At 29.3% G+C, this 24,841-nt stretch overlaps 1 protein-coding gene across 14 annotated transcripts in view; it reads right to left on the reverse strand.

Annotated features, from left to right (window-relative positions):
- Asator (tau-tubulin kinase asator) overlaps nt 1–24,841 on the reverse strand; it is a 255,590-nt gene that overhangs the window by 26,079 nt on the left and 204,670 nt on the right. For 11 of the 14 annotated variants that reach the window (XR_010843331.1, XM_014415286.3, XM_014415287.2 and 8 more), the window contains 4 exons: nt 24,140–24,272; nt 19,684–19,863; nt 13,840–14,022; nt 6,729–6,776 (listed from right to left, as the gene is read on the reverse strand). Coding sequence is in view for 13 of the 14 variants with exons in the window: in XM_014415286.3 (XP_014270772.1) it covers nt 6,729–6,776; nt 13,840–14,022; nt 19,684–19,863; nt 24,140–24,272 (544 nt within the window). In the remaining variant the exon portion in view is untranslated. The remainder of the gene's footprint in view (nt 1–6,728; nt 6,777–13,839; nt 14,023–19,683; nt 19,864–24,139; nt 24,273–24,841) is intronic. The other 3 variants (XM_067047140.1, XM_067047144.1, XM_067047141.1) reach the window with 3 other exon arrangements.

The raw sequence follows: 24,841 nt of genomic DNA on the forward strand, positions 1-24,841 counted from the left end.
CGAACAAATCCGCTACCTTGGACTAAATTTGGACAAGCGATTAACCTGGAATCCTCACACCAGACTGAAAAGACAGGAAACTGCACGTCAATTTCGACTATTACAGCACTTACTAGACAAACGGTCTAAACTTCCAACACATTACAAAAGACTGATCTACATAACTGTAATAAGGCCAATCTGGACATACGGAGTTGAGCTTTGGGGCTCCACTAAACCTTCAAATTCCTCTCGTATTCAATCCTTACAATCCAAAATCCTTCGTAAAATCCTCAATGCTCCTTACTTTGTCAAAAATAAAATCATACATAAAGACCTTAATGTTCCCTATGTAACCGATCTAGCCCAAATCAGATATCACTCCTTCCATTATAAACTCTCTAACCACTCAAACCCCTAGTTTCTAATCTTGCATCCTCTTCCATTCCTGGCAATCCTCTGAGGCGCCTGAAAAGAAGATGGCCATGAGACCAGCTAATGTAAAAAGTGATTAGAGTGGTACCAATGGGTAGTTTCTCTACACGCCTTTAACACTCCAATGTAACTTAGATCAGATTTACTAAATGTATTATTAATGTACAGTTGTAAATAGCAATAAATAAATATTAAAAAAAAAGTTTAAAATAAACTTCAGCAGATCAAGTTTTCAGAATTGGCTGAAACAATGCTTAAAAACAATACGATAGGAATATCTATGAAACTGAGTGTTCATTGTTCCAGGAATTGGAGTCACAAGGATCAGATTACCCTTCAAGTTGGATTAACGAGGGCTTTTTATATTTACCATACGAACGAACATGTTCTATTATACGAGAAACTTAAATTTTTGGAATAATTTTCCACAAGAGGTAAGAAATCACACTATAAACTATAAAAACAGTAATATATAAAAATATACATTGGTATTTTGAAAGATAATTAGTTGACCATTTAGAATTTAAAATATGATTTTTCCCCATACATTATTCAGGTCTTTTTTATGCTGGGGTACATTAACTTTTTATATTTTTTGATGATCATTCTCTTTCTAAGAGATCAACAAGAATTTAATAGATAGTCTCAGAAATAAAACAATATCCCTGTGTAGAAAAAATTAAATATGACAGCCCAGATAAAAAGAAGAACTAGAAATATCTATTTTTTAATAAAAAATTATATATATTTTTTTAGTCACTAATTAAAACTACATGAATTACAAAACTACACTTTGAATCATACTGTACTAGTTATAGCTTTTATAATTATGCTAGTCGCTACATAATAAAAAAAAAATTAGCTATTCCCTACAAAATTGCTCTAATCCCTAAAATTTTACCTAAATTATGTAGTTAAAGAACTAATTCTAATACTGATCACTAGCCTAGCATGCCATATTAATTATTAAATCAATTCAAGAACAACTGCTTTTATATATATTTAGTATGTGGACATTATTATTTATAATTGTATCTGGTACACCTCATCCTTGGTCCTGGAGAAGATGGTCTAGAGAAGGTAAAAATAGTATCAAAATTATTCTTTAGTAGAAGTCACTGATCACCACAGAATGATCCATTATGTTTCAAAATGACAGCCATTAAGACATTTCATATGAACATGACCATGATCTTTCTTCCAGATAATTGGGCCATTGTTTAAAATGATTCAGAAACACTGTTTTAATGTTAAAAACATTCATATCTTGCACATTTAGGAAGAGGAAAAATATGAAGTTCTTTAGAATCATTGTATAAAAGCCTAAAACAGAATTTATGTAAATATACAATCCAAATATTTCCAATGCTTTTCATGCATCTTCTTAAATAGCAGTAATATACCCGTATCTAAACCTCTGGTTTGGCACCATTTTATTTCAAAATGGTGGATGGTATAGATCATCCTGGGGTGACCTAACTTTGGCACCTGAGTTAAAAACAAAATTTGCCCAGTAGTCTAGAAGAAAATCTGTGGATGGTTAGATTTCTTTAAATTTAATTTTTAAATTCTATGTATCTTGAAGCATAAAACTTCAAATTTTGAAGTGGGTTAAACTTTCTTTTCCAAGGTCAATCACAAAGGTACATACTTGAAAATATTAAATCAAAATGAAAATCATATTAACATGGCAGATGAAAATAAATAAATGAATTTGAAGAAGATCTACACATTGGGCCAAAATGCAGGTATTTATTAAATAGTTTTTACTATATAACCTTTGCTACCCCCTTGAGTAATTACTAAGGTCAACATTTCAATACACAATATGATATTTTGAAATTATATTAATATTTAATGATAAATAAATTATATATATATAATATAAATTATCACAGCTCATCAACAGAATTTGTAGTTACCCTTTTTTTTCTTCTTTCATTCATTTAGAACTTGTTTATTTAAATAAATAATTATGCCATCTCCAGGAAAAAATAAAAAAAAGCTGAATGAAGGGTGAGAAAACACCAACGAGAATATAAAAAAGCCAAGAAGTATATTTACATACATAGTTTCAGACTGGAACAAGTAATTGAACAATGAATGATTTGGTCGTGCTCACAATGGATTTACATGTTTACGGTACTGAAACAATATAATTGGTGCAGCTGGAAGTTTGCTGAACATGAGGACTAATAAAGAAGCTTCAAAGCTAATAAGTTAAATCCAGGATGTTATGGTACATAGAAAGATGTCAAAACGGAGAACCTGATATCTGAGCTGGGGTGAGGGTTCCAGAGTGGATAGTTAAGAAGATGATGGATTTGAATCCCATCTGGGTCGGTAAAAATGTATTTTACAGCCGAGAAATGAATCTTGATATTCCCACTCTGGGGCTCTATAGGTCCTCAGTAAAGGACTAGAGCAAAAAAAAATGTCAAAGTAATTCGAACCAGAGGGTTATTACAAAAAACATTGCTATGAAGAAGTTATCTGAAAGTAATAACAATTAAATAAAAATTATAAAATTAAAGCTGCGCTTGATTAAATACACAAAATTAAAGTTGTTAGTAGAAAGCTCGTTTTAGTGAATAAGACAAGCTGATCGAGTGCAAAGTCTATTATAAGCGAATGAGGCAGTGTTAGTGTTGTTAATAAATTGGAAATCACTTGTTCGAAAGACATGCATATTACATAGGGTGTACTGTAAATGATTTCTGGAACCAATAAAAATGATATAAGATCTCAAATTCAACATAAACAGTTCATTTGTCCAATGGTCTCGTTCTGAAAAGGTGAAGGATAAATTTAAATTCTGAGTGTTTTAAGATTGTCACACTTTTTTGTTGAATAGGAAAGAATAACTAAGAAACTGCTGTGACCTGACTGAACAGTCAGTTGGTTGCAGCTATTCATTCACAAAGTGGGGCGAAATATTGGTTTACAATAAATAGTTCTATTCAACTATTTTGATACCTTTTTTGACTGCCACCCAGACTTTCTTCCTACAATCTACTTTATACTATCTTCTTTCAATACCTATATTTTAGTATTTACTTCTTTTTTAGCTGTATTATATACATTAAATCATAAGTTGTATCAAATAATTTCAAAATTGTATAGTTCTAGTTTAAAAGCTGTTGAAGCTTTCATTACGACCGAATAATTAATAGCGTTATAAAATAGATATTTCATTTTATATTTATTATTTTTGAACAGACTGATAGATGTTGCCATTTGGTCTGGAATTCGTTATAGTTTGTTGAATAAATAAATAAAAAATCTGAAGGGATCTTTAAATTATGCTGAGTTCTATAAATTTTCCATTTTTCATATCACAAATATTTTTTAAATAATTAGAGGTGAATCTAAGCTTAATCTGTGACAAAGCTCAACTTAAGACTTAGAACTTATTAAACAAGGTAGTTTTCTAAAACTGGAGAATCTGCGGTCCACAAGAAGACAAATATAAAATGAAGGATTTTATGAAAAATAGAAGTAGTGTAGTTCAACTGAGAGCTCTCTTAAAATAGTTTTGCAGACAATTTAAATTTCTTTTCTATATATATTTTTTTGTGGTTTATGATTCTACTATATGGAATAGGCAAACTATTTTTTTTTTTAATTATCACTCCCTATTCCCAAAAAAATGTGACACTAAAAAACACCAAATTTAAATTCACTCCTTACCTGTTCAAAATTGGGCCATGATTGAAATGAACTTTTCTGTTCCATTTCAGCTCTACAATCACTTCCGTGAAGTTTAGAACCTCATTTAGAGTACACCGTATAATTAAGGAATTAACAGAATAAATTCCCAGAAAAAAGTAATGCATAAGAATATTGTTATATAATTAATTGATTGTTCTTAAAAAAAAAATTAATAACCGGACATAAAAACAATAACTACAAGGCAAATTTAATATTATTTATAGGAGTGGATAATCCTAAAACACTTCCGAATTTCCTAAAACACTTAAATCAGGACTTTTAAAAAAAAAATAGATAAAAAATAAGTAGACGACTTAATGCAAAACTTTTTTCCAGTATTTATTAAAAAAACATAAAACCTATGAAATTTCTGTAAATCATTGCAAATTTCATTTGGCTATAATTATTTACTTGAAAAAAAAAATGAAAAGCTTATAATAATCTTTAGCTATGAAATTTTTAATTTAAAACAACAACAAAAATGAAAGAAAGCCAAAACTAATTTTATTTCATTGCTCTAATTTAATAAATAAGCTTTGAAGAGAATCAGGAAATTAAAGTACAGTCAAAACTCAATAATTCTAATCTGGTAACTTAAAAAAAAAAAAAAAACTTAGTAACTCAAACAAAATCCCTTTTAAAATAAGAGTATTTTTTAAGATAAATTGAACTAAAACAAACTGAGAAATTAGAAATTGCTGAGCCCCCGGACACTACCAATCTGATTTCATATTACACAGCTCTATTATATTTTGTAATAATGTTCTATTATAAGTTCAAAAAAAATAAGATAATCTTAATATTAGTAAAACTAAGTAAAAAAAGAATAATTTATATATAATCTTTTCAACTTCCTCAAACTGGTTTATATTCTTTAAATAAATTAATTATTATTCGAGTTAAATCTCAAAAACTCTCTTTATTATTTCTTTAAAAGTACAACATTTCGGCCAATTAATTATATATTAACTTATTGTGTTGATAAAAAAGAGAAAATAATGTTAAGTTGATCTGTAATTAAAAGTTTTAAAAATTAATAAAATAGTGAAAAAATAGGATGATTTGACTGATTATTGATGACCTGGACAGAATAGCAAGAAAATTTTTTTTAAATAATTTGATATGAGGTGTAAATTTATATTTAAGACTGTCAAAACTTTGGACGTTTAAAGAAATCATAAAGAGTGTATTTGAGACATAACTTGGGTACTAATTAATTTATTTAAACACTAAATACCAGTTTCAAGAAGTTGAAATGATTATATATAAATTATTATCTTTTTTTCTGCCTATAATACAACATTATAACAAAATATAAAAGAGCTGTGTAATATGAAATCAGATCGGTAGTACTGAACTGGCAGAAACGTTGGACTTTTAAAGAAATAATGAAGATTGTTTTGAGACTAAACTAGGATATTTAAAAGATGATAATTGTTTTTCACACTTCAAAAAATCATTAAATAAGCATTGTAATAGCAATAGAAAAATTTAAAAAAAAATTTTTAGTTCCATAAACCCCTTAACACACATTTAACAAAAAAATTATTAATTAAAAATTTTTAATTTTAATTTTGGATTTTGAATATTGGTCATAATACCTAGTTATAAAGTTATATATAGAGGATTATTACAGAAAATAAATCATTGTTATTTATTCAATAATTATCATATTGTTATTTTCAATTCTCGATTATATTCGAGGGTGAAAAATTCTAGTAGCATAAATTCCAATGCCACTAGAATTATCCCGAGAGAGCACAGTTTGGCTTGTTTAGCGTGTTTGAATTAACTCGAGTGTACAAGTTAAGGGGTAATTTTTTTTTAATTTAAAAAAAGTAAATATCTCTATACTGATAAACAATGGATGAATATAAAATTTGATCATTACTGTTTTTGAATAGTAGCTAGGCAAAAGTCAGATATATCACTTTTATTTACCTATATGTGAAATATATAGTAAGGGGAGTATTGCAAACCTGAATAATAAAGAAAAAGCGTATTAGAAACATACAAGGATTAATATCATATCAAAGTTTATTTTTATTCATAGATCTTTTCAAACCTGTACTAGTATCTTTTCAATACTATGTTAGTGAACTTAAATCCTGCTTTGTAAAAAATATATATAACTTAAATTAAATTTATCTCACCTCAATTTCAAATTATCAAGTTTTGACTATAATCATAGCAATTTAACAAGCTAAGGCCTTTTACAAATTCTTTTTTGGAAAACATAACACATTTATTTCATTAGATTAGTTCTTCACCATGCAATGATTCATAAAAATATGTTTAAACCTCTAAAGGAAGGTTTTGTATAATATAAGAATCATTCAAATACTATTATAACAACAGTAGTATTTGAATGATTCTATATTTAAATTTGATTTCCACAAAGTAATAATTGTGAGAGTGTTTGTATGTATACAAGCAGAATAATTCTCAAACAGCACAAAGGACCAAACCAACTTGGAGACCAAAACAGCAGGTATATATTTTTTGTGTTTCCAACGGTGCAATAGTACCATAATAATAACCGTGCAATAATCGCAATACTTTTTTTGTTTTTTTCGATAGCAGCTATTTCTGGTATCACCTACCTTTGATTGTATGAGATGGTGAGGTTTGTAAACAATTAGTGACATTATCTAGAACAAACGAACTTCTATAAACTACAAGTAACCATTAATCCTAATGTAACTAATCTAAATACTAAATGAAGGGCTTGAAATCATAATTATATCTAATTATAAAATTATTTCAATAACTAAATGACAGTTAACCTAACCTACCTGAATTGTTCCCTGACATCAAGTAAATAAATTTTTTTTAAAGTTTGAGTGGACCCAATAAGCATTTGTCAAACCTTTGTTCCCATTCTGATGAACTCTACTGATTTTCTGAACGGAGAAAATTTAGAGTGCCATGCAGTGAAAGACCTTGCTATGAGAATACTTTAGGCCATTAGTAAACACTGACTGCAGTAATATGTAATTAAATGAATAACTTTTATAATTTTTTTTTAAAAATATCTTATCTTGCCTTAAGATCAAAAATTAAAAACACAATAATTCTTAACTCATATAATTTTTTATTTTAGGATATTTCGGAGATATTGCGCCACCCTTATTCAGTTTCTATAATTTATAATTTAATATTTAAATATCTCTAAAAAATAAGCATATACACAATTATATTCAATTTAATTATTAATAGAAAAAACAATCAAATAAATAAGTATTTTAATATAATTTTTAATTATAAGAGATAGTTGACCATGGATGACTTATATTTCTCCTCATATAAGATGGCTGGGGGTTGCGGTCAAAATATAACACAAATAAGTTGCAATTTGATAATAAGTAACTTATTTAATCGTGTCAACATTTCGGCCAGAATTCCTACTCGTCATCAGGGCTAAGAACAGAACAAGATAACAATCAATGAATAAAGAAAATAAATTTTCTTTTTTATTTTCTATATTCATTGGTTGTCATCTTGTTCTGTTCTTAGCCCAGATGAAGGCTAGAGATTCAGGTCAAAATGTAGGCACAATTAAATAAGTTAATTCAACTTATTTGTGTTATATTTTGACCGCACCCCCAACCATCTTCTCCTCGTTTAATACAATTTTGTTTACTTAGCTAATTTGCCCTATAATTATTGGGTGAGTTAAAATTATTTAGATAGATAACAAGATTTTAATTAAATATTGTAGCAATATAGTTTGGTCAATGACTAATTATTATTAATAACTACTTATTAATTGAACTGTCACCCTCCCCAAAGTCTCTTATTAAACTTTGAGCTTTGATCCTTATTGTTCATTAACCAACCTACACTGTTTATTACCCGACTACGGTGAAGCCTAATGGAGGGTAATGTGTTTAGGGGTGTCACATAGCCTACTTATTGCATGGGCAATGAGTCGCTCATGCCTTGAGCGAACCTCACAACTGATTTTTAAATTTCATCTCTCAAATTACACAGTGATATCCTATGAGTGTTTTGAAACCTTTGGAGATTAAAATATTAAAAAAAATATTTTATTATATTTCTTAACCTCCTCAAAGTAAAGGAAATGACAGTTAGTGGCCATCGTGCATTAGTATATATTCACATTTTAACTTAAGGGTCTCGTACACGATCCATATAGTCAATATGGTAAAGTATATTGTAGCAATAATGACGTGTGCTGTACCTGTATGTACCATATTCAATAGTACTGGTCATGTAAGCTGGGCTTTATGTTGATATAATGTAATCAGTGGCAGATAGTTAACTTTTTAGCATTAACTTGTGATGATTTGTAAAAATCTTAAGATAATAACTATGGCTTTGACATAAATTGATTATTAAATGTTTAAAGAACGTATCACCTATTACAAAGTGTATTGTTAAGGTTACGATATTGGTAGATATTTAATATTTGGATGTTAAATATTAAGGTTAAGTAAATTTAATTTATTTTTATGAGAGATAGTTGACCGTGGATGATGAATGAGGAGAACATGGTTGGGGGTGCGGTCAATGAAAAACACAAATAAGTACGATTAACTTATTTTAATGTGCCAACGTTTCGGCTAGAGTTTCTAGCCTTCTTCAAGGCTAAAAACAGAACAAGATAACAACCACAGTAAGTATAGAATGAATAATAATAAAATGAAGTGATGAGAGAAGCGGGAAATAAAATGTATACATAGGTAATTGAAAAAGTGGGTAAACTAACATAATTAAGGAAATGAAATAAAAATAAAGTTATATAATGCAAAGAAGTATGAACATATTAGTTATTATTAATTTAAAATTTAAATATGAAAAGAAAATGAAAATTGAGAGGAAGAAAATATATGTAACAATAATAGATGATAAAGAGGCAAATTATAAGTATAGTGTACAAAACTTATAACGCGGGTAAGGAAAATGGATAAAAGTGGAGAAAATAAGGGGAAAGAGTAAAATAAAGAAAGGAGAAAGAAACCAAAAAAAGAATAAAAATGAACCTGTTTGCTGGAAGATCAAACGCCTAATGGATACAGCGCTAATGGCGGTCAAACTCAGAATTAAAAAAGCCGTTACAACAATGACTAAGTGTTAGTTATAAAGAAAACGTTACGGGAGGGTGAAAATAAAAAATAAAAAGTAGAAAAATTTTTAGAAGAAGAAAACGTGTGAGAGGGTGATGACTTATTTATTTTAATAAGTGATGACTTATTTATTTTAATAGTAAATTTAATTTACTATTAAAATAAATAAGAAAGTTATTATTTTAATAGTATTAAGGTAATACAATACATTAATAATCAGTTATTATTAATGTAAATGAAATTTGTCCTTCAATACAAAAATAAGACAGTAGTAAGTCCAGTGATACTGTATAGTATGGAAACAGTCAGCCTTCCGAGCCTGGAGAGGGAGAGGAAAATTCTGAGGAGGATTAACGGATCCAAAATAATGGAAGAGGGGTATAGGAGAAAGTCCAATGAGGAAATATTTAGGAATTTTGAAGACCTGGAAACACTCATCAGGACGAGGAAACAGAGATTTTACGGGCACATGGACAGAATGAAGAATGAGGTTCTAAATAAGAAAATTTTCAACTCGGTCTGCAACTATAAAATAAGTGAAAATAGTGATTCAATAAGTGAATAAGTGAAAGAGGAACTGGGTAAACTAAAAATAATGGGTGAATACTGCTTGAATAGAGAGCATTTTGGGAATAAACTAAAAGAGGTTAGAGTTCTTGTGGGAAAGAAGGAGAGATGAGGGAGAAAATGGACTAAGGAAGAGCGGGAGGAACAGTCTGAGGATGAAAGGGTATTGGAGTAGAAAGAAGGCGGAAGGTTTGAGAATGAATCGAAAATGATATTCGTGTGTTCTTTGCTAGCTGGTTTGTGAAAAAAAAAATAAGAACGTTATGTATTTTTACTTTATAGTGAAATAATAATGTGAACCCCTACGATTCATGAAGGGTCATGGGTTCAGTAAGGAAGCACTGTTTTTAGAACAATGGATATACAAGGAGGTGATTTTTTCAAGATCACGCTCAACCGTCAGATTTTTTCCCAAATTAAGGGTACCCACTTTATGAGTCTGGGTGGACCTCAAGAGGGCTCCATAGCCCACAGCATAGTCTCATGGCTATAGTGTAACAGTATAATTATCTTCCCAGCCGGATTCGAACCCGGGTCCTTGGAATTAGTACCATAGTGCCTTACCACAGTGCCACTGCACTCCCCCCATAGTGACATAACACTATAATATTGGTAGGGAAGATGGAAAAGGATCTTGTAAAAATAAAAATTAAATATGTAGTGTTATATGTCCAACTAACACATAAAAAGACAATGTAGGAAGTTTTAGTTTTATTCTTGATAAAGGAAACTGCACGTTGATTTCGACTATTACAGCACTTACTAGACAAACGGTCTAAACTTCAAACACATTACAAAAGACTGATCTACATGACTGTAATAAGGCCAATCTGGACATATGGAGTTGAGCTTTGGGACTCCACTAAACCTTCTAATTCCTCTTGTATTCAATCCTTACAATCCAAAATCCTTCATAAAATCCTCAATGCTCCTTACTTTGTCATAAATAAAATCATACATAAAGAGCTTAATGTTCCCTATGTAACCGATCTAGCCCGAACCAGATATCACTCCTTCCATTATAAACTCCCTAACCACTCAAACCCCCTAGTTTCTAACCTTGCATCCTCTTCCATTTCTGACAATCCTCCGAGGCCATCTTTAAAAGAAGATGGCCATGAGACCAGCTAATGTAAAATGTCATTAGAGTGCTACCAATGGGTAGTTTCTCTACATGCCTGTAACAGTCAATTTAACTAAGATCAGATTTACTAAATGTATTATATCTCAATATATTGTAATATGCCCTTTTTTAGTAAATAGTTTATTTTGATGTATAAAGGGTTTTGATATGTTGTATTTTATGTATAATTTTAATATTATTATTTGTTATTTTAAATTAAAAAGCAAGCTAACCAGTTTTCTTTGTCTAAAAGAAATACGTTATTTTCAAAACAAGAAAGATGGCGGTGCACGTCCTTCCAAAGTGTTCGTTTGGGTTGGATCAGATCAGATGGACTGAAGTTTTTCAACCTTTGTTGTTTCTTTACAGTAATTATAAAAAAAGAAAAATCGAACATGAAATAGAAAAACATAACAATTGTCAATAGACTGTTCGCATCACAAACCATGGCAAGTAAAGCGGATCGATTGTAACAAAATCGATTAATTTGGATTGATCAGTAAACATCGAAGATAGGCATCGGGGAGGAGAAAGACAGTGAGTTGGGTCGGTGGCGCCAAAAGGAGATGGTCTCAGCAAGATGAGAGGTCGTCGTGAGTTTCTGTCAGGAAAGAAGCCATTTTGATGCTAGGACGAAACAGTGGGATTGAGAACAAGGAAGGCGCCAAAGAATCAACAAAGGAGGATCGTTAGTATATAGAGCTTGGTTAGTTTTGTTATAACTAAATTAGAATACATTTGTAAAATAGATTTAAATTTAATTAATTGAAATTATTGTAAATGCCTGTTCTGATTGTCTAGCAACCACACGCCCTGAGATTAAGAGTCTCTCTCTCTATTTATATAAATTATATTATCCATTTAAGAGTAAAGTTCTTAATTTGAACCCAAGTTATTCTTTTATATTTGAAAAAAGACAAAAAACTATTCAGATTCTTTTTATTTTATTTTTAATTTTTTAAAATTATTACAATATATATCAATAGTTCAATCACTATTTGAGTTTTTCGTTGACCGCACCCAGACCACCTTCTTTTTATTTTTTTATTCTGGCGATTGTCTTTTATATTGATAATTAGAAATGAAATCAATGGAATGTATGTAATTGTAGTTACATTTATTTCAAGAAAATATGAAATTATAGAAGCTGAAGAGGAGAGCACAAAATCTTTGAAACATCCTAGGAGAAATAAAAAATTAAAAACATCACTGCGGTTTTCATTTTAAGGCGAGACAAGATATTTTTGAAAAATTATAAATGTGCGAATGTCAGATGATGAAACGAATGAATAAATTTTAGTGATACAATCAGCAGGAGAGACTGTTGTACCTAGGATCATAATTTCAATCTAATATTTTTTTTTAAAGCCATTTTCTAAAATATAACAACGGCAAGACTCTCTCCTGATAAGACCATTATTCCTACAAATTATGTATTTTTTAATAAATTAAAACATTAATATGTTATTGTTATTAATATGTGATCAAGACCATAAAGCACCATTGATCACACCCTAGTGTACCTTGGATATTAAAATTTTTCACCTATAAGCTAGTTAATATTTATTAAAAACAACTTATTTCTAAAGAAATTTGTATTTCATTGTTTTATAACAAAAATACATAAGATTTTATTAAAGCATAACTTAATTTTTACTTGCATACATATGTACAAGAAGCTATGATAAGAAATTAATATCTTAAAATTAATAATTTTAAAATTTAATTGTTTTGTTATTTGAGTGCCTTACTTTGACCTTAAATTTTTTATGATCAACAATAACCTTTAATTAAAATTAATAATTATTTAAAAAGAATAGGCAGATTAATTAAATGTAACCAAAAAATAACTAAAGTATTTAGCATTTAAACTAGTAAAATCAACTTAAAACCACAATTGTTAATCGGTTCTTGTCGATCAAAATTTCTTCAAATTCATTTAAATATTTGCTTCCATTTTCAATTCGTTTGTAGAATTTAATCTTGTATTCAAAACGATGTTTAAATTTAGAATTTTTTTTTTCAACCTAAATTCTACTAAGAAATATTATCGCTCTTTTAACATTGTTTCCTTCTTTCTTTTCACTAGTACATCATTAACTATTGGTTGAGAGCATTATTTTGATCCAAGGTACATGATGGTATGTCACTCTAACAAGAAACTTCTCAACATTCCAGATTTAGTTCAAAAATGAAAAATAACATAACAAATTGCACACCTGTAAGCAGTAATTTGGGTGAAAAATAATTTAAAACAAGAAAAAGTTGTCAACTATTTAAAAAATAAACTGAAAAACTAAAAGTTGCTAGTTATAGGACTAAAAAAAATTATTTCTATTTTACTAAAAAAAAATAGTACATGGACAACCACTCTCCCAGTTGCTTGCACTGCAGTAAAATTAGTCTTAGCACAATTCCATCGCATAAATAACATCACAGACCAGAAATATATATAACTATATGATCAAGGTACAACAGTCTCTGCTTAAAATAGTATTCATATCGATTACTATGCATAATTATATTCTTTAATAATTTTTGAAAAAATCTTAAATTCCAAAGAGCTCTATCCTTGGAAGTAATACAAGTTTCATAATGAACTCTTAAATTAAGAAAAAATAAAAAAGGAGCTTATATATTTTTGTTTATATATATTTATTGTTAGACTAACACTTTAAGGAGATATTTTGAAAAAAAAAATGGGATAAGTCTAAAAAGTAAAGAGTTTTTTTATATGGTACTATTTGAAGGTGGGAGGAATTGAAATATTTGAATTTTTCAACACCGTACCAACCCACCCATACAGCAATGTTTATAACCATTTATGACAATTTGACTAAACTTAATGTATAAATTTACTTATCATACAACATATTAATTTCTAAACTAAAACTATTAATAAAAAGTTTAAAAAATTAATAGGAATAATAATACCTCCAGTTTTAAGGTCGACAGAGTAGACGGAAGCATCATCCGCTCTTGGTGAATCCCCTTCTTCGTGGCTCAGGGAGACAGTCTGCTTCTGCTTGCGGCTACCGGAACCAGCAATCAGGCGGCCGAGGGCTGCGTCAGCTGTGCAACAAAACCTCCCGCTTAACAGTCGCCTCCTCCAATCGGCTAGGGGCATCCAATTGTCTATCCTAATCCTTTTTTCATATCTTTCTGTTTTTAAATTTTTTTTTAATCAAATCAAAAATTATTCTGCCACCTTTTAAATTTTTGTCTTGGCTAGCACTGATAGTAAATCCTAATGGGGACAACTCAGCCAGATCATCCTTTTTTTTTCATAAAATAACTTTTTTAAGAGCATTCATAAATTTCTCAAAATATTACTAGTATATTATTTTTTTGATGATTTTAAATGATAATTATAAAATATTTGGTGAATAAAAAATTTTTAATAATATAAAATACTTAAGAAATACTATTAAAAAATAATACTATATTTAATTATTATATACTGTAATTATTATTTAATTGATTCAATTACAAATTCAGTTAAAAAGTCAATAGAAAAATAATACAAAATCAAAGCCAAAATTCAATACCATTTATTTATTTTCAATAAATTAATTAACAAGGAGTATATAATTGATCGTAGATTCGTTATGAGGAGAAGATGGTCAGGAGTGCGATCAGTAATGATACAATAATAAGTAAATTTAATTATTTGTGCCGTTCCTACCTGAATTTCAGATAACAGCCTTAATTCAAAGAAAAATAATAATAAAATGATAACAAACAAACTTGTAAACATACATATCTAACATTAAATTAAGTAAACAGTAGATGATAACAATAGAAGAAACTCTAATTTAATCTAGGATAAGATAATATAAGAAATAAAAGAAAACATCAGCATAAAATAAATAAATATGGTTTTGTTTATTTATTTTGTTCTTTGCTGACCACACCCCCTGACAAACTTCTCCAATAATTAAGAAATAAAATAATCTTCTAGAGAAGATTATTAAGAAATGAAAGTATCATCTAATATCTACTTAATTTATTGCTATATATGTTTCCAAGTATGTTTTTAATTATATTCTTTTTATTTTTCTCTGAATTAAAGTTATTTCATATTTGATTTTAAGTTCTGATGAAGGCAAAAAATTCAGGTCATAATATTGGCACAAATACATAAATTTTATCAAAATAAATAATTTAATTTCTATCCATATTAGTCTCAACACATTTTATTTTTCTTACAAGTCTGACGTTCGGTCAATCAGGCCATCTTCATGAACAATCTTAATACAATTTTGGAACTAAATGATTTAAAAACCTGTTTTAACTAATAGTGACTGTGATAAATGAATTTTAATTTTGGTTTTTAATGTGAAAATTGACTAATTAGAAATTGTTGTTTTGGCCTGGGAAGAATAGCCTGCATGAAGTTTGAGTTTTTAAATCAATTAATTCCAAAATTGTATTAAGATTGTCCATAAAGATGGCCAGATTGGCTGAAACGTCGGACTTGTAAGAAAAATAAAATGTATTGAGACTAAAATGGATAGAAATTAACTTATTTATTTTAACAAAATTAACCAGTCTCAAAAAGTGTTTAATATTATAAATAAAATAAATTTTATTTATTCGTATATTATTACTGACTACATTGCTGACCATCTTTTCTTCATACAATAAATTAATTCATTAACTTAAAACTAGATTGGATATGCAACGTTAGAAGTTTAAATAACTTCATGATTGAAATAAATAATAATAATATGCAATAACTATACACTTAAAATGTTGTTAAATAAATAAAAGATATGATTTGGCTATGATCAGTATTGGTAGAAAAACTATACAAGAAAGGTGACACAATAATTTTCAGAAATTTTTGTAATCATCTCTTCTTAGTGAGAATGTTGCATTTTATTTTGATATTGTAGTGCAAAAAGCAAAACACAGTGCAACGTGCTTTAGTGATGGAGCCCCAAGCCAGATACAATTACACAAACAATATAATATATAAAAAATAGTTACGAGTAAAATTCAAATTTGACAAAAATAATATCTAATAGTTTATTTTTGGAAGATTTTAAAACAAAAGCCTCAAGTTTTGGTGACAGTTTCCTACTGTGGTAGTACTATCACAACAGTGAGTAAATATGACTGTTTATTAAAAAAAAAACTGTCAATTAACCAAACACTATGACAACGCAACTCGGAATATTTTTGCAACCGCTTACACAAAATTGATTAATTTCAGAGTTTTGCATTATGTTTTGAATCTTCCAAAAGTAACCTAATAATTATAAAAGATGAGAGTAAAAGTCAAAATTTGTAAAATAGAACTACTACAGAAATTCCTCCAGTAATAATGAAGTTACTGATCTGGAAATGGAATGACAAAAGGCATATAAGAAAAGTGAAGCGAGAATTCAATTCTTAAATATTGATTAATCTCAATAATGAATCATTGATTATATTATTATTGTTAGAAATAATTCTGGATTAATTTAATTTAAAAAAATTAATCACATTCCAAGTTAATAACTTCAGAATTCTTAACCAAAGTCAGCTATATTATATCTTATAAATTGAAACATTATAATGTTACTATAAACATCTCTACCTGTTTAAATCCAGGCTGATCCTTTCACAATATAAATAAATATGTTTTTTAAATAAAATTAAATTGTATCCATCTAAGTCTCAAACACACTTTTTTTTTTCGGCCAAGACTCCCCATTCGAGTCCTATACTGCTTAACCATGGTTGGGGGTCAAAAGTTCTTCATTTTGTGGGACCGCCACTCAATGAAAAAAGTCAACGTCCCAGGCCGTATTCGAACCGGCACCACCAATAGACATCAAACTGGTAAGACTGTGTCTGGGCGACCCTCAAACACTCTTTACTAATATCTTAAATGTTCAACGTTCCGGCTAACCTAGCCAAACTAGAAATTTACACCTTACATCACATACACCTATTCAATCAAGATTACAGACTATTATAACTCACTTATCAATCAAGGGTGATAAATGACTGATAATAGTGTAAGTTAATTTATAATTATAAGTTTTAAAATTAGATAAAAAAGTGACAAAATAGGTTGATTTGACTAAAATTATCAGACGGGCTGAATAGCCTGAAAAGATTTTAGTAGTTGGATTTGAGGTGTAAATTTATAGTTAAGAATGTCTTTGCGGATGACTAGGTTGACTGAAACATTGAACATTTAAATTATTAATAAAGAGTGTATGAGACTTAAATGGATACAATTTAATTTTATTTAAACAATAGAACCAATTTCAAAGAAGTGATAATATATATTTATATACATATTTGTTTTCTGCACACTTAGCTAAAGCAAAATTCATGATTTTCCTTGTTTTATATAAAATACATACATGCCAGTTCCTCGTTTTAGCAAGAATAACATTGTAGCTTGATATACGTAAATATTTGAAATAGTGCTCGACTCACTATACGTAAATGTTTTCAAAGTAAAATAATGTCAATGTCAGAAAACCTATTTTCACTCTTATTATTATTGGCGTTAATATCTTTTTAAGATTGTAACATGGATTGACTGATACCTACTGCGATAATCATTAAAAGTAAATGTTTTCAACTTTTAACCAAGTAACATTAAGACTTGTTGGTTTTGAAACGCAATTGGTAAATAAACACATATACTTCATTGTAAAAATAATAATAAAACAATGAGACCACAGAGAAAGACTTGGACTCAAATGAGGTAGGTAAGGTTAGATTCAGCAAATCTAGACACGAAACACTGGTAGAGGCCAGTCATTCCCTCCCCCACCATCCTTTGCTCATTAGTCATCCTCACTCTCTCATTCTATAATAATAGACCCTAAGTTTTATTATAGTACACCTTTAACCTTCAGTAATCTGTGTTAAAAGGGGGAAGAAGATAGTCTGAATTGGTAAGGTGCCTCTAATATGGGAGAAATATGTAAGGAAAGCCTTCTTAAAGGTTTCCTTAAAATGTACAACAATAGCTTCCCTTATCAAAGTTGTTGGGTGTAAACGTGCCTTCTTTCATAGATATTCACTCTATTAGCAAGGAAAACCATACAGGAGAGTTTATTAAACTTTGTTAAGGGAAGCTTATGCAAAAGTGGACTTAAAGAAAACCTTTAGTAAGGTTCTCCTTAGGAATGTATCAAAATATGTTCCTAAGTTATATAGTTTACCTAGTACCCTACATTAGACAGGGGAATGATATTGTCTAAGTTGATAAGATGTCTTTAATTTGAGACAAGTACCTGAGGAAGACCATACTTAAGTTTTCTAGAAATGCATATGTTGAACTATTTTTTTTTTATATAGGGAGATGGTCAGGGTTGCGGTCAAAGGAGAAATAAAAATAGTTTACAACTATTTATTTTCCAACGTTTCGCCCCACTTTGCAGGGCTTCATCAGGGCTGTCCAAATAAATAAGTTGAACAGCGAATTCTGTTCAACTTATTTATTTGGACAGCCCTGATGAAGCCCTGCAAAGTGGGGCGAAACGTTGGAAAATAAATAGTTGTAAACTATTTTTATTTCTCCTTTGACCGCAACCCTGACCATCTCCCTATATATCAATTTTTACGGTCAACTATACATACATATATTTTTTTTTTAGTTTTCCATAAAAAAAAATGTTTGGTTAAGTGTACCTTACATAAGGATTTAAAGGAAACCTTTAGTAAGATCTTCCTTAGGACCTCAAGGCCTAAAATTATATAGTGTATCTAGAGATCTATGTTTTATTACACGGGGGAAAAATATAGCAAAAGGAAGTCATTGAAGCACCTCTTGCATGGAGCAAGCACTTCTAAAATTAAATAAAATTCTAAATCTCTTAATATAAAAGAAAGGTGCCTCAAATATGGAATAAGTACTTAAGGATGATCTTACTGAAGGTAAACATAAAATACACACCTTCCTGTAACAAAATTTTTGTTTTGGTACAAACCTTTCTTTGTTCATAGGAATTGGTTAGGAGGAACTATTGTTTCCTTAGCAAGAGAAAGTATAGAGGAGCATTCATTAAATAAATATTTTCTTAAGAAAAGCTAAGCATGTGCACTGAAAGGGAACCTTTAGTAAGGTCTTCCTTAGGAATATACACAAATACGACCTAAGTTATAAAGAGAACCTAGTAATCTAGATTAGATGGGAGAAGAAGATAGCAACAGGAGGTTATGTCTAAGTCACTAACGTGCCTCTTATATGGAGTAAGTACTTAAGTTTTATATTAAAAAAAAAAAAAATAAAAATAAAAAGAAGATACACAAAATAATTGTTATAATACAATTGTATTCCATCACAAAGTTAAGTCTCTAAGCTACTGTCAAACAACTCGTTAGCCAATTTCTGCATTATCAGGACAGAAAATAAAAAATACTGTATGTACAAAAACAAAACGCAGCACATCTCACATCAACAAAAAAAAAAAAAATCAAGCCAGCTCATCACTGGAAGACATCCAAACAGTTAGATTATTATTTTGGATGTCTTGGAGTAACTAAGACGTATCTGGTTTATGAGTCTTTTTGAACTATTATTATTAAATGTGCTGAATATTTTCTTCGTACATGCAATATTTATGATTTTCTGTCCTGATGATGCCTGAATTTGTAAAAAGTCGACAAGAGGTTAGAGAATTTAGGCTTTATAATTGGAATGTTTCAAATATATTTTAACAATTATCAAATTTCCTTAGGTTTCTCCCAATTTACATAGTACTAAGCTGTTAGCTCCAAGCAGTTAATTACTTATTATCACACAACCTGATGACAAGAACTCACCAGACTTCCTCTGGTTCTGGTTGGCCGAGTGGACCCTCCTGTCGCTTTGGCTCCGAGCCGAAACCATAACAGCATCTCCCTCAAAGTCTACTCCTTTTTCCCTTTCGCGGTCTGTCTGTTGGACAGCTTGAGGCGTACCTGGCATCGAAACAGCGCGTCTTGTCTTTTTGGGCGAACCCGCTGGATATCAAACATAAATTAAAATAAAATTTCAGGAAATAAATAACTCACATCCTTTTATATTAACACTTACATTTCTCTCCAATAAACAGGCATAAATCATTAGTAAAATTAAATTTAAAAAAAAAAAAAATAAATAAATAAATATCAAGTTAAATAACCATAACCTATACAGAAATGAAAACAATAGAATAGGATTAATAGAATAATGTAATGAAAAAACATAGTTTCAGTCTAATACGCAGGTGGGTAGGGACATTTTTTTTAAAATATAATTAAATTAATTTTAAATTTAAATAATTAATATAAAAGAGAATATGGTGAGAGATGGGATCAGTAGGGTAATGAATACAAAATGTGAAATTTCTTTATAAAAATTAAGTATCACTAATTTATTTTCATTACTCCACTAACTAAAATAAATAGACTAAAAAAAGCTTATAAGAATTTTCAAAAAATAGAGTAATTATATGATGTATTAATTATTTTTAGATGAAATCAACTTAAAAAAGGGTACAATGCTCAAATAATTGTTAATAGGAGAGAAATATAAGAGCTAATCTAGAAGGATGTTAGTTATTTATTTACTGGAATAATAAAAAATAATATAATGAGAAAAGGGTTTATTGAAGAAATATTTTTAGGTTATTATTATAAAGAATAAAATTTTATTTTAAATTTGTATGTATTATTACAATATATAAGTATAATTATTTTCAAGTTTGTGCCCAACTAATAAGATAATTTAATTAATATTGTGCTAATAATTAAAATATTGATTGTTAAACTAATTCAGTTTAAGATTTTCTTTTGGGTATGAATGAAGAAGTTTAAACTAATGTAGATCGTGACCTAATGAAGCAAGTCATTCTTGCTAACTCGTAACGTTTATAGCAGGAGTCTTCTTTTTAGCAGGTGTGGGCATTTTATCACGCTAGTCAAACTCATGAGAAAATACAGTCATGACAGTACTCTCATGACCGTAGCTTCGTTAGCACAATATGTACTGTCAGCTATAATGCTATATCTAGTTTGACAGTAAATATTTTCATGATAGCTTTACTGCTATTACATGTACTATCAACAATCACACTGGATTTAGTGCAACAGTACTACCATGGCAGCAACTATTTACACCATGGTAATGGCCATGGGCCAAACAATCCAATAATTTATTTTTAAAAATAAGCATTAAAGTAAAATTTAATCAAAGAGTAATTTTTATTTAAAACTGTTCAGTAATTTTTATCTAGTAATCTTTGTAAATAAAACTTCTTCAGATCATGTTGGTACAAGTGACTTTAGGCGGGTAGTATTTATAGGACATTCCTTGAATTCGGCTAGGTTCATTTCAAAGATATATATTTTTATATATACTTTTTTTTCGGGTGGATCAATAGACCTTATTGATCTTTGGCCGCCCGAACCACCCTTCCCCACGCCCGCCCGTCTTGGGCTACTGCTTTCCAGTTTGCTGCATGCAGCTCTTTCCCATCTAAGCCGATTCTGTCTAACCATCTGGTTTTGGCCCTTCCATTTGGTCTTTTACCAACTATACTGGCATTCATTGTTGAGTATAGACATGATCCAGATGGATTGCTTCAAGCCACATGTCCCGCCCATCTTAACCTCCTTGCCTTCATATCATGTGATATTGACTAACCAGTCTCTGCAAGCAGTTCGCTGTTAGTTTTTCTCTTTCATGTGTTAAGACTCTGAGGTCGTACCCTTAATTGTACGGAGGACTTTTTTTTCAAATTACCCGATTCTGTTTTCTAGGGTACCTGTTAGAGCCTAGGTATCACACTTAAAATATACTATAAGTTAATTAATAGACAGCATCAAAATTGTAGATAAAATGGTTAAATTATGTTTCTATTTTGGCACAAAAAAAAAAAATGATTCTTATAACACAAATAAAAAATCAATTAAAAAAAAAACAACACAATTTTACATTATTTTTACAATGAACTAAGTTAATCTATCATCTATCAATCTATTTTTTAAAATGAGGAAATTGGTAAACTGAAACGTTATGTTGGGAAGAAACATTATCTATAGCAAATAGCCATGCAATTAAAGCCTTGCGAAATTTAATGGTCAACTAGTTTTACACAGAGACCTATCAGGGCTAGGAGAACTACCAGAGGGAGCTACGATAAGAAGAAAATTGTTTTATGAACAGCTTCATTACTAATTTTGATTGATGTTTTATCTTGATTTTTTTATATGGATGTCTTTTTAAACCTCTATCTTCATATCTGTTAATTAAAAGTCACTTTTAAACTCTTACATTAGCTATGCTCTTGTCTTTACCTCCTCTGAATCTTTTTATTAAACCCTCATGAAGACTTTCAGTGTGGGCGATTAATAAATAGTTGAAATTAATTCTTAATTGGTTTCTTGACCAAAACCCAGACCATTTTGTAATTAACATACAGCCAATCTTCTATATATAAAATAATAACTTATACAATGTTTTATCAATCTTATTTCTTACGGAAATTTTCAAGGAACAGGATACAAATTATAAAAAATTAAGTCTCGGGAGCTCTCAATTGGAACAGCCCTGATGAAGCTCTATAAAGTGGGACGAAACGTCAGAAAATAAATAGTTGTCGACTATTTCTTGTTTTCTTTTGATCACACCCCTGACCATCTTCTTCATAATTAATAAAATTTGTTTTAACGGAACTAAAGTTTGATGCTTGCACTAAATATCAAACTAATTAAGTTAATTGCCTTCAACGGGATATAAAATAGTCAAGATAATGATTTTGGACATTATGTAACCTATTTATAAAATAGTTGGTCATTACTCCATTTGTATGAGTCATAATGTCTTGCCTAAAGACTTTCTTAATGAAGAAAGATGTGATGCAAAAAAACTTTTCAAATCGGACGGGTAGTCCCTGAAATTAGTTTTTTCAAACACACAAAACCATCAGCTATACATAATATAAATTAAAATTTATTATTATTTTTTTTTAACATAACTATTATCAGATAATATGTTTTTTATCATATATACAAATTATTGACCGTATTATATCTGTACATTTCCCCCTTTTCATCACTCTTTCGATAGTTTTCAATTTGAACAGGTGGGTGAGTGGGTTGTTCTGATTTGTTACTTACTTATTTTTGTTTTTATTTATTCCTTCTTGACCTTTATTTATTCTCAACTTACTTCCTTAATATTCCGTCTTTTAGTGTGTTTAATTTTTGTTTTTTTATTTCTCTCATGTTTAGTTTTCTATTTTTACGTGTTATTACATGTCCTGTTCATTTTAAATCTAATGTTTTGTTTTTTTTGTTTTGTTTTTATTATATGTACTTATTATTCTCTATTTTATACTAAAACTATTTTTATTTCTTCTTTTCGTTCATTATTAAATAATTTTTTTTTTCACTTATCCTTAGTTTACTTTTTTGTATCTTTTCATCCTACATTGTCAAAATATTATTAGTTATTTTTTGGATCTTTTTTTAAACCCAGATGAAGTTCTACAAAGTGGAGCAAAACTTCTATTTATTGTTCCTTTTTAGACCATACCCCCAACCATTTCCTTTATATTTTTTAAAATATTCTCTATTTCAAAATACTCATTGGTTTCTGAAATTTAAACAGGTCGAATAGAAATTCATAAAAAATCACAAAGAATATGCATACAAATAAAAGAAGCATTTTTCAAATTTTTGTAATATTTAATATAAGCAGCTTAAAGTATTAACAAGTTTTTTTATAATGAACCGGATAATTTCAAATAGCATAAAAAATAAAATGCAGATTATAAATACCAACAATAATCTAGAAGGCAAAGGAAAAAAAAATTAATATAAATAGGATAATGAGACGAGGGGTCAAGGAATTTATTTACGACGTCATAGCCAGCCTTGGGAAGTGGGAACGCAGCCAAAGCCAACCGGGCCAATCGAAACTTATTGTTATTCAAAATAACTTAAAATTTAATACATAAATAAATATCTTAGAAACTGAATAAAAAAATATCAATAAACTAGGATCTATGACTGTTTCAGAACTGAACTAGGGCCAAAAGACATGGGAAAAAAATAAATAAAGAAAAGAAATATAATTTCTAGCCTAATTTTTCATAATAACTAAAAATAATGCTGATAATATCACAATGTCATTATATACTAACTTTGAAGGGCATTGAATTCACTGAAAAAAAGTTATCTAGAATAGCATCATAAGAAGTCAGTTTTAACCTTAATCATGTTTCAACTATAATAAATATAAACATTAATTTACCTATGGCAGGTGTTGCATCAGCGGGAGTTGTCGCATTACAATTTCTATCAATGGCAATATGATGTTTCTCCCTGTTCGTAACGGGCATAATGCCTCTTCGTCCTTTACCACCAACTTCATAGTCTCCAACAGTCTAAAAAAAGTTTGATTTTTAAATTACAAGTAATACAATTATAAAAAAAAAAATGAAATAAAAAATATTTATATAGCTGTAACTTCCATGGTTTTCATAAACTTCGGTTTTCTGACAACTACAAAACATGTCTGCTCTCTTTTCTAGCAAAATTCCTTCATAAACTATGGCAAACAATGGAGAATTTCTTGAGAATTTTCTCTCACCAAAATTATATTGTAGGTATTATAGTTTATCTGGTCATAGAATCAAAAGTAGATTCATAAAAGGCTGAATGAACTATATCTCACTTCAAGCCATTCTTACAAGGCTTCTTAAGGTTTTTTTTTTATTTTTTTTTGCCAAGACGGGAGGAGACCTATACTACCTAACTATGGTTGGGGGTCAAAGTTTTTCATTTTGTAGGACCGCCACTCAATGAAAAAAGTCAACGCCCCAGGCCGGACATCAAATTGATAAGATTGTGTCTTAACCATTGAGGTACAGGCGGCCCTCTTCTTAAGGTTAAGTTATGATTCCAGCAAATCTCTTCAACCTTTTCTATTAGGATTGTAATTTATTAATTTTTT

This window comes from Halyomorpha halys, unplaced genomic scaffold (assembly GCF_000696795.3).
Source record: "Halyomorpha halys isolate HHAL.00 unplaced genomic scaffold, Hhal_1.1 Scaffold97.1, whole genome shotgun sequence".
Taxonomy (NCBI): Eukaryota; Metazoa; Arthropoda; class Insecta; order Hemiptera; family Pentatomidae; genus Halyomorpha; species Halyomorpha halys.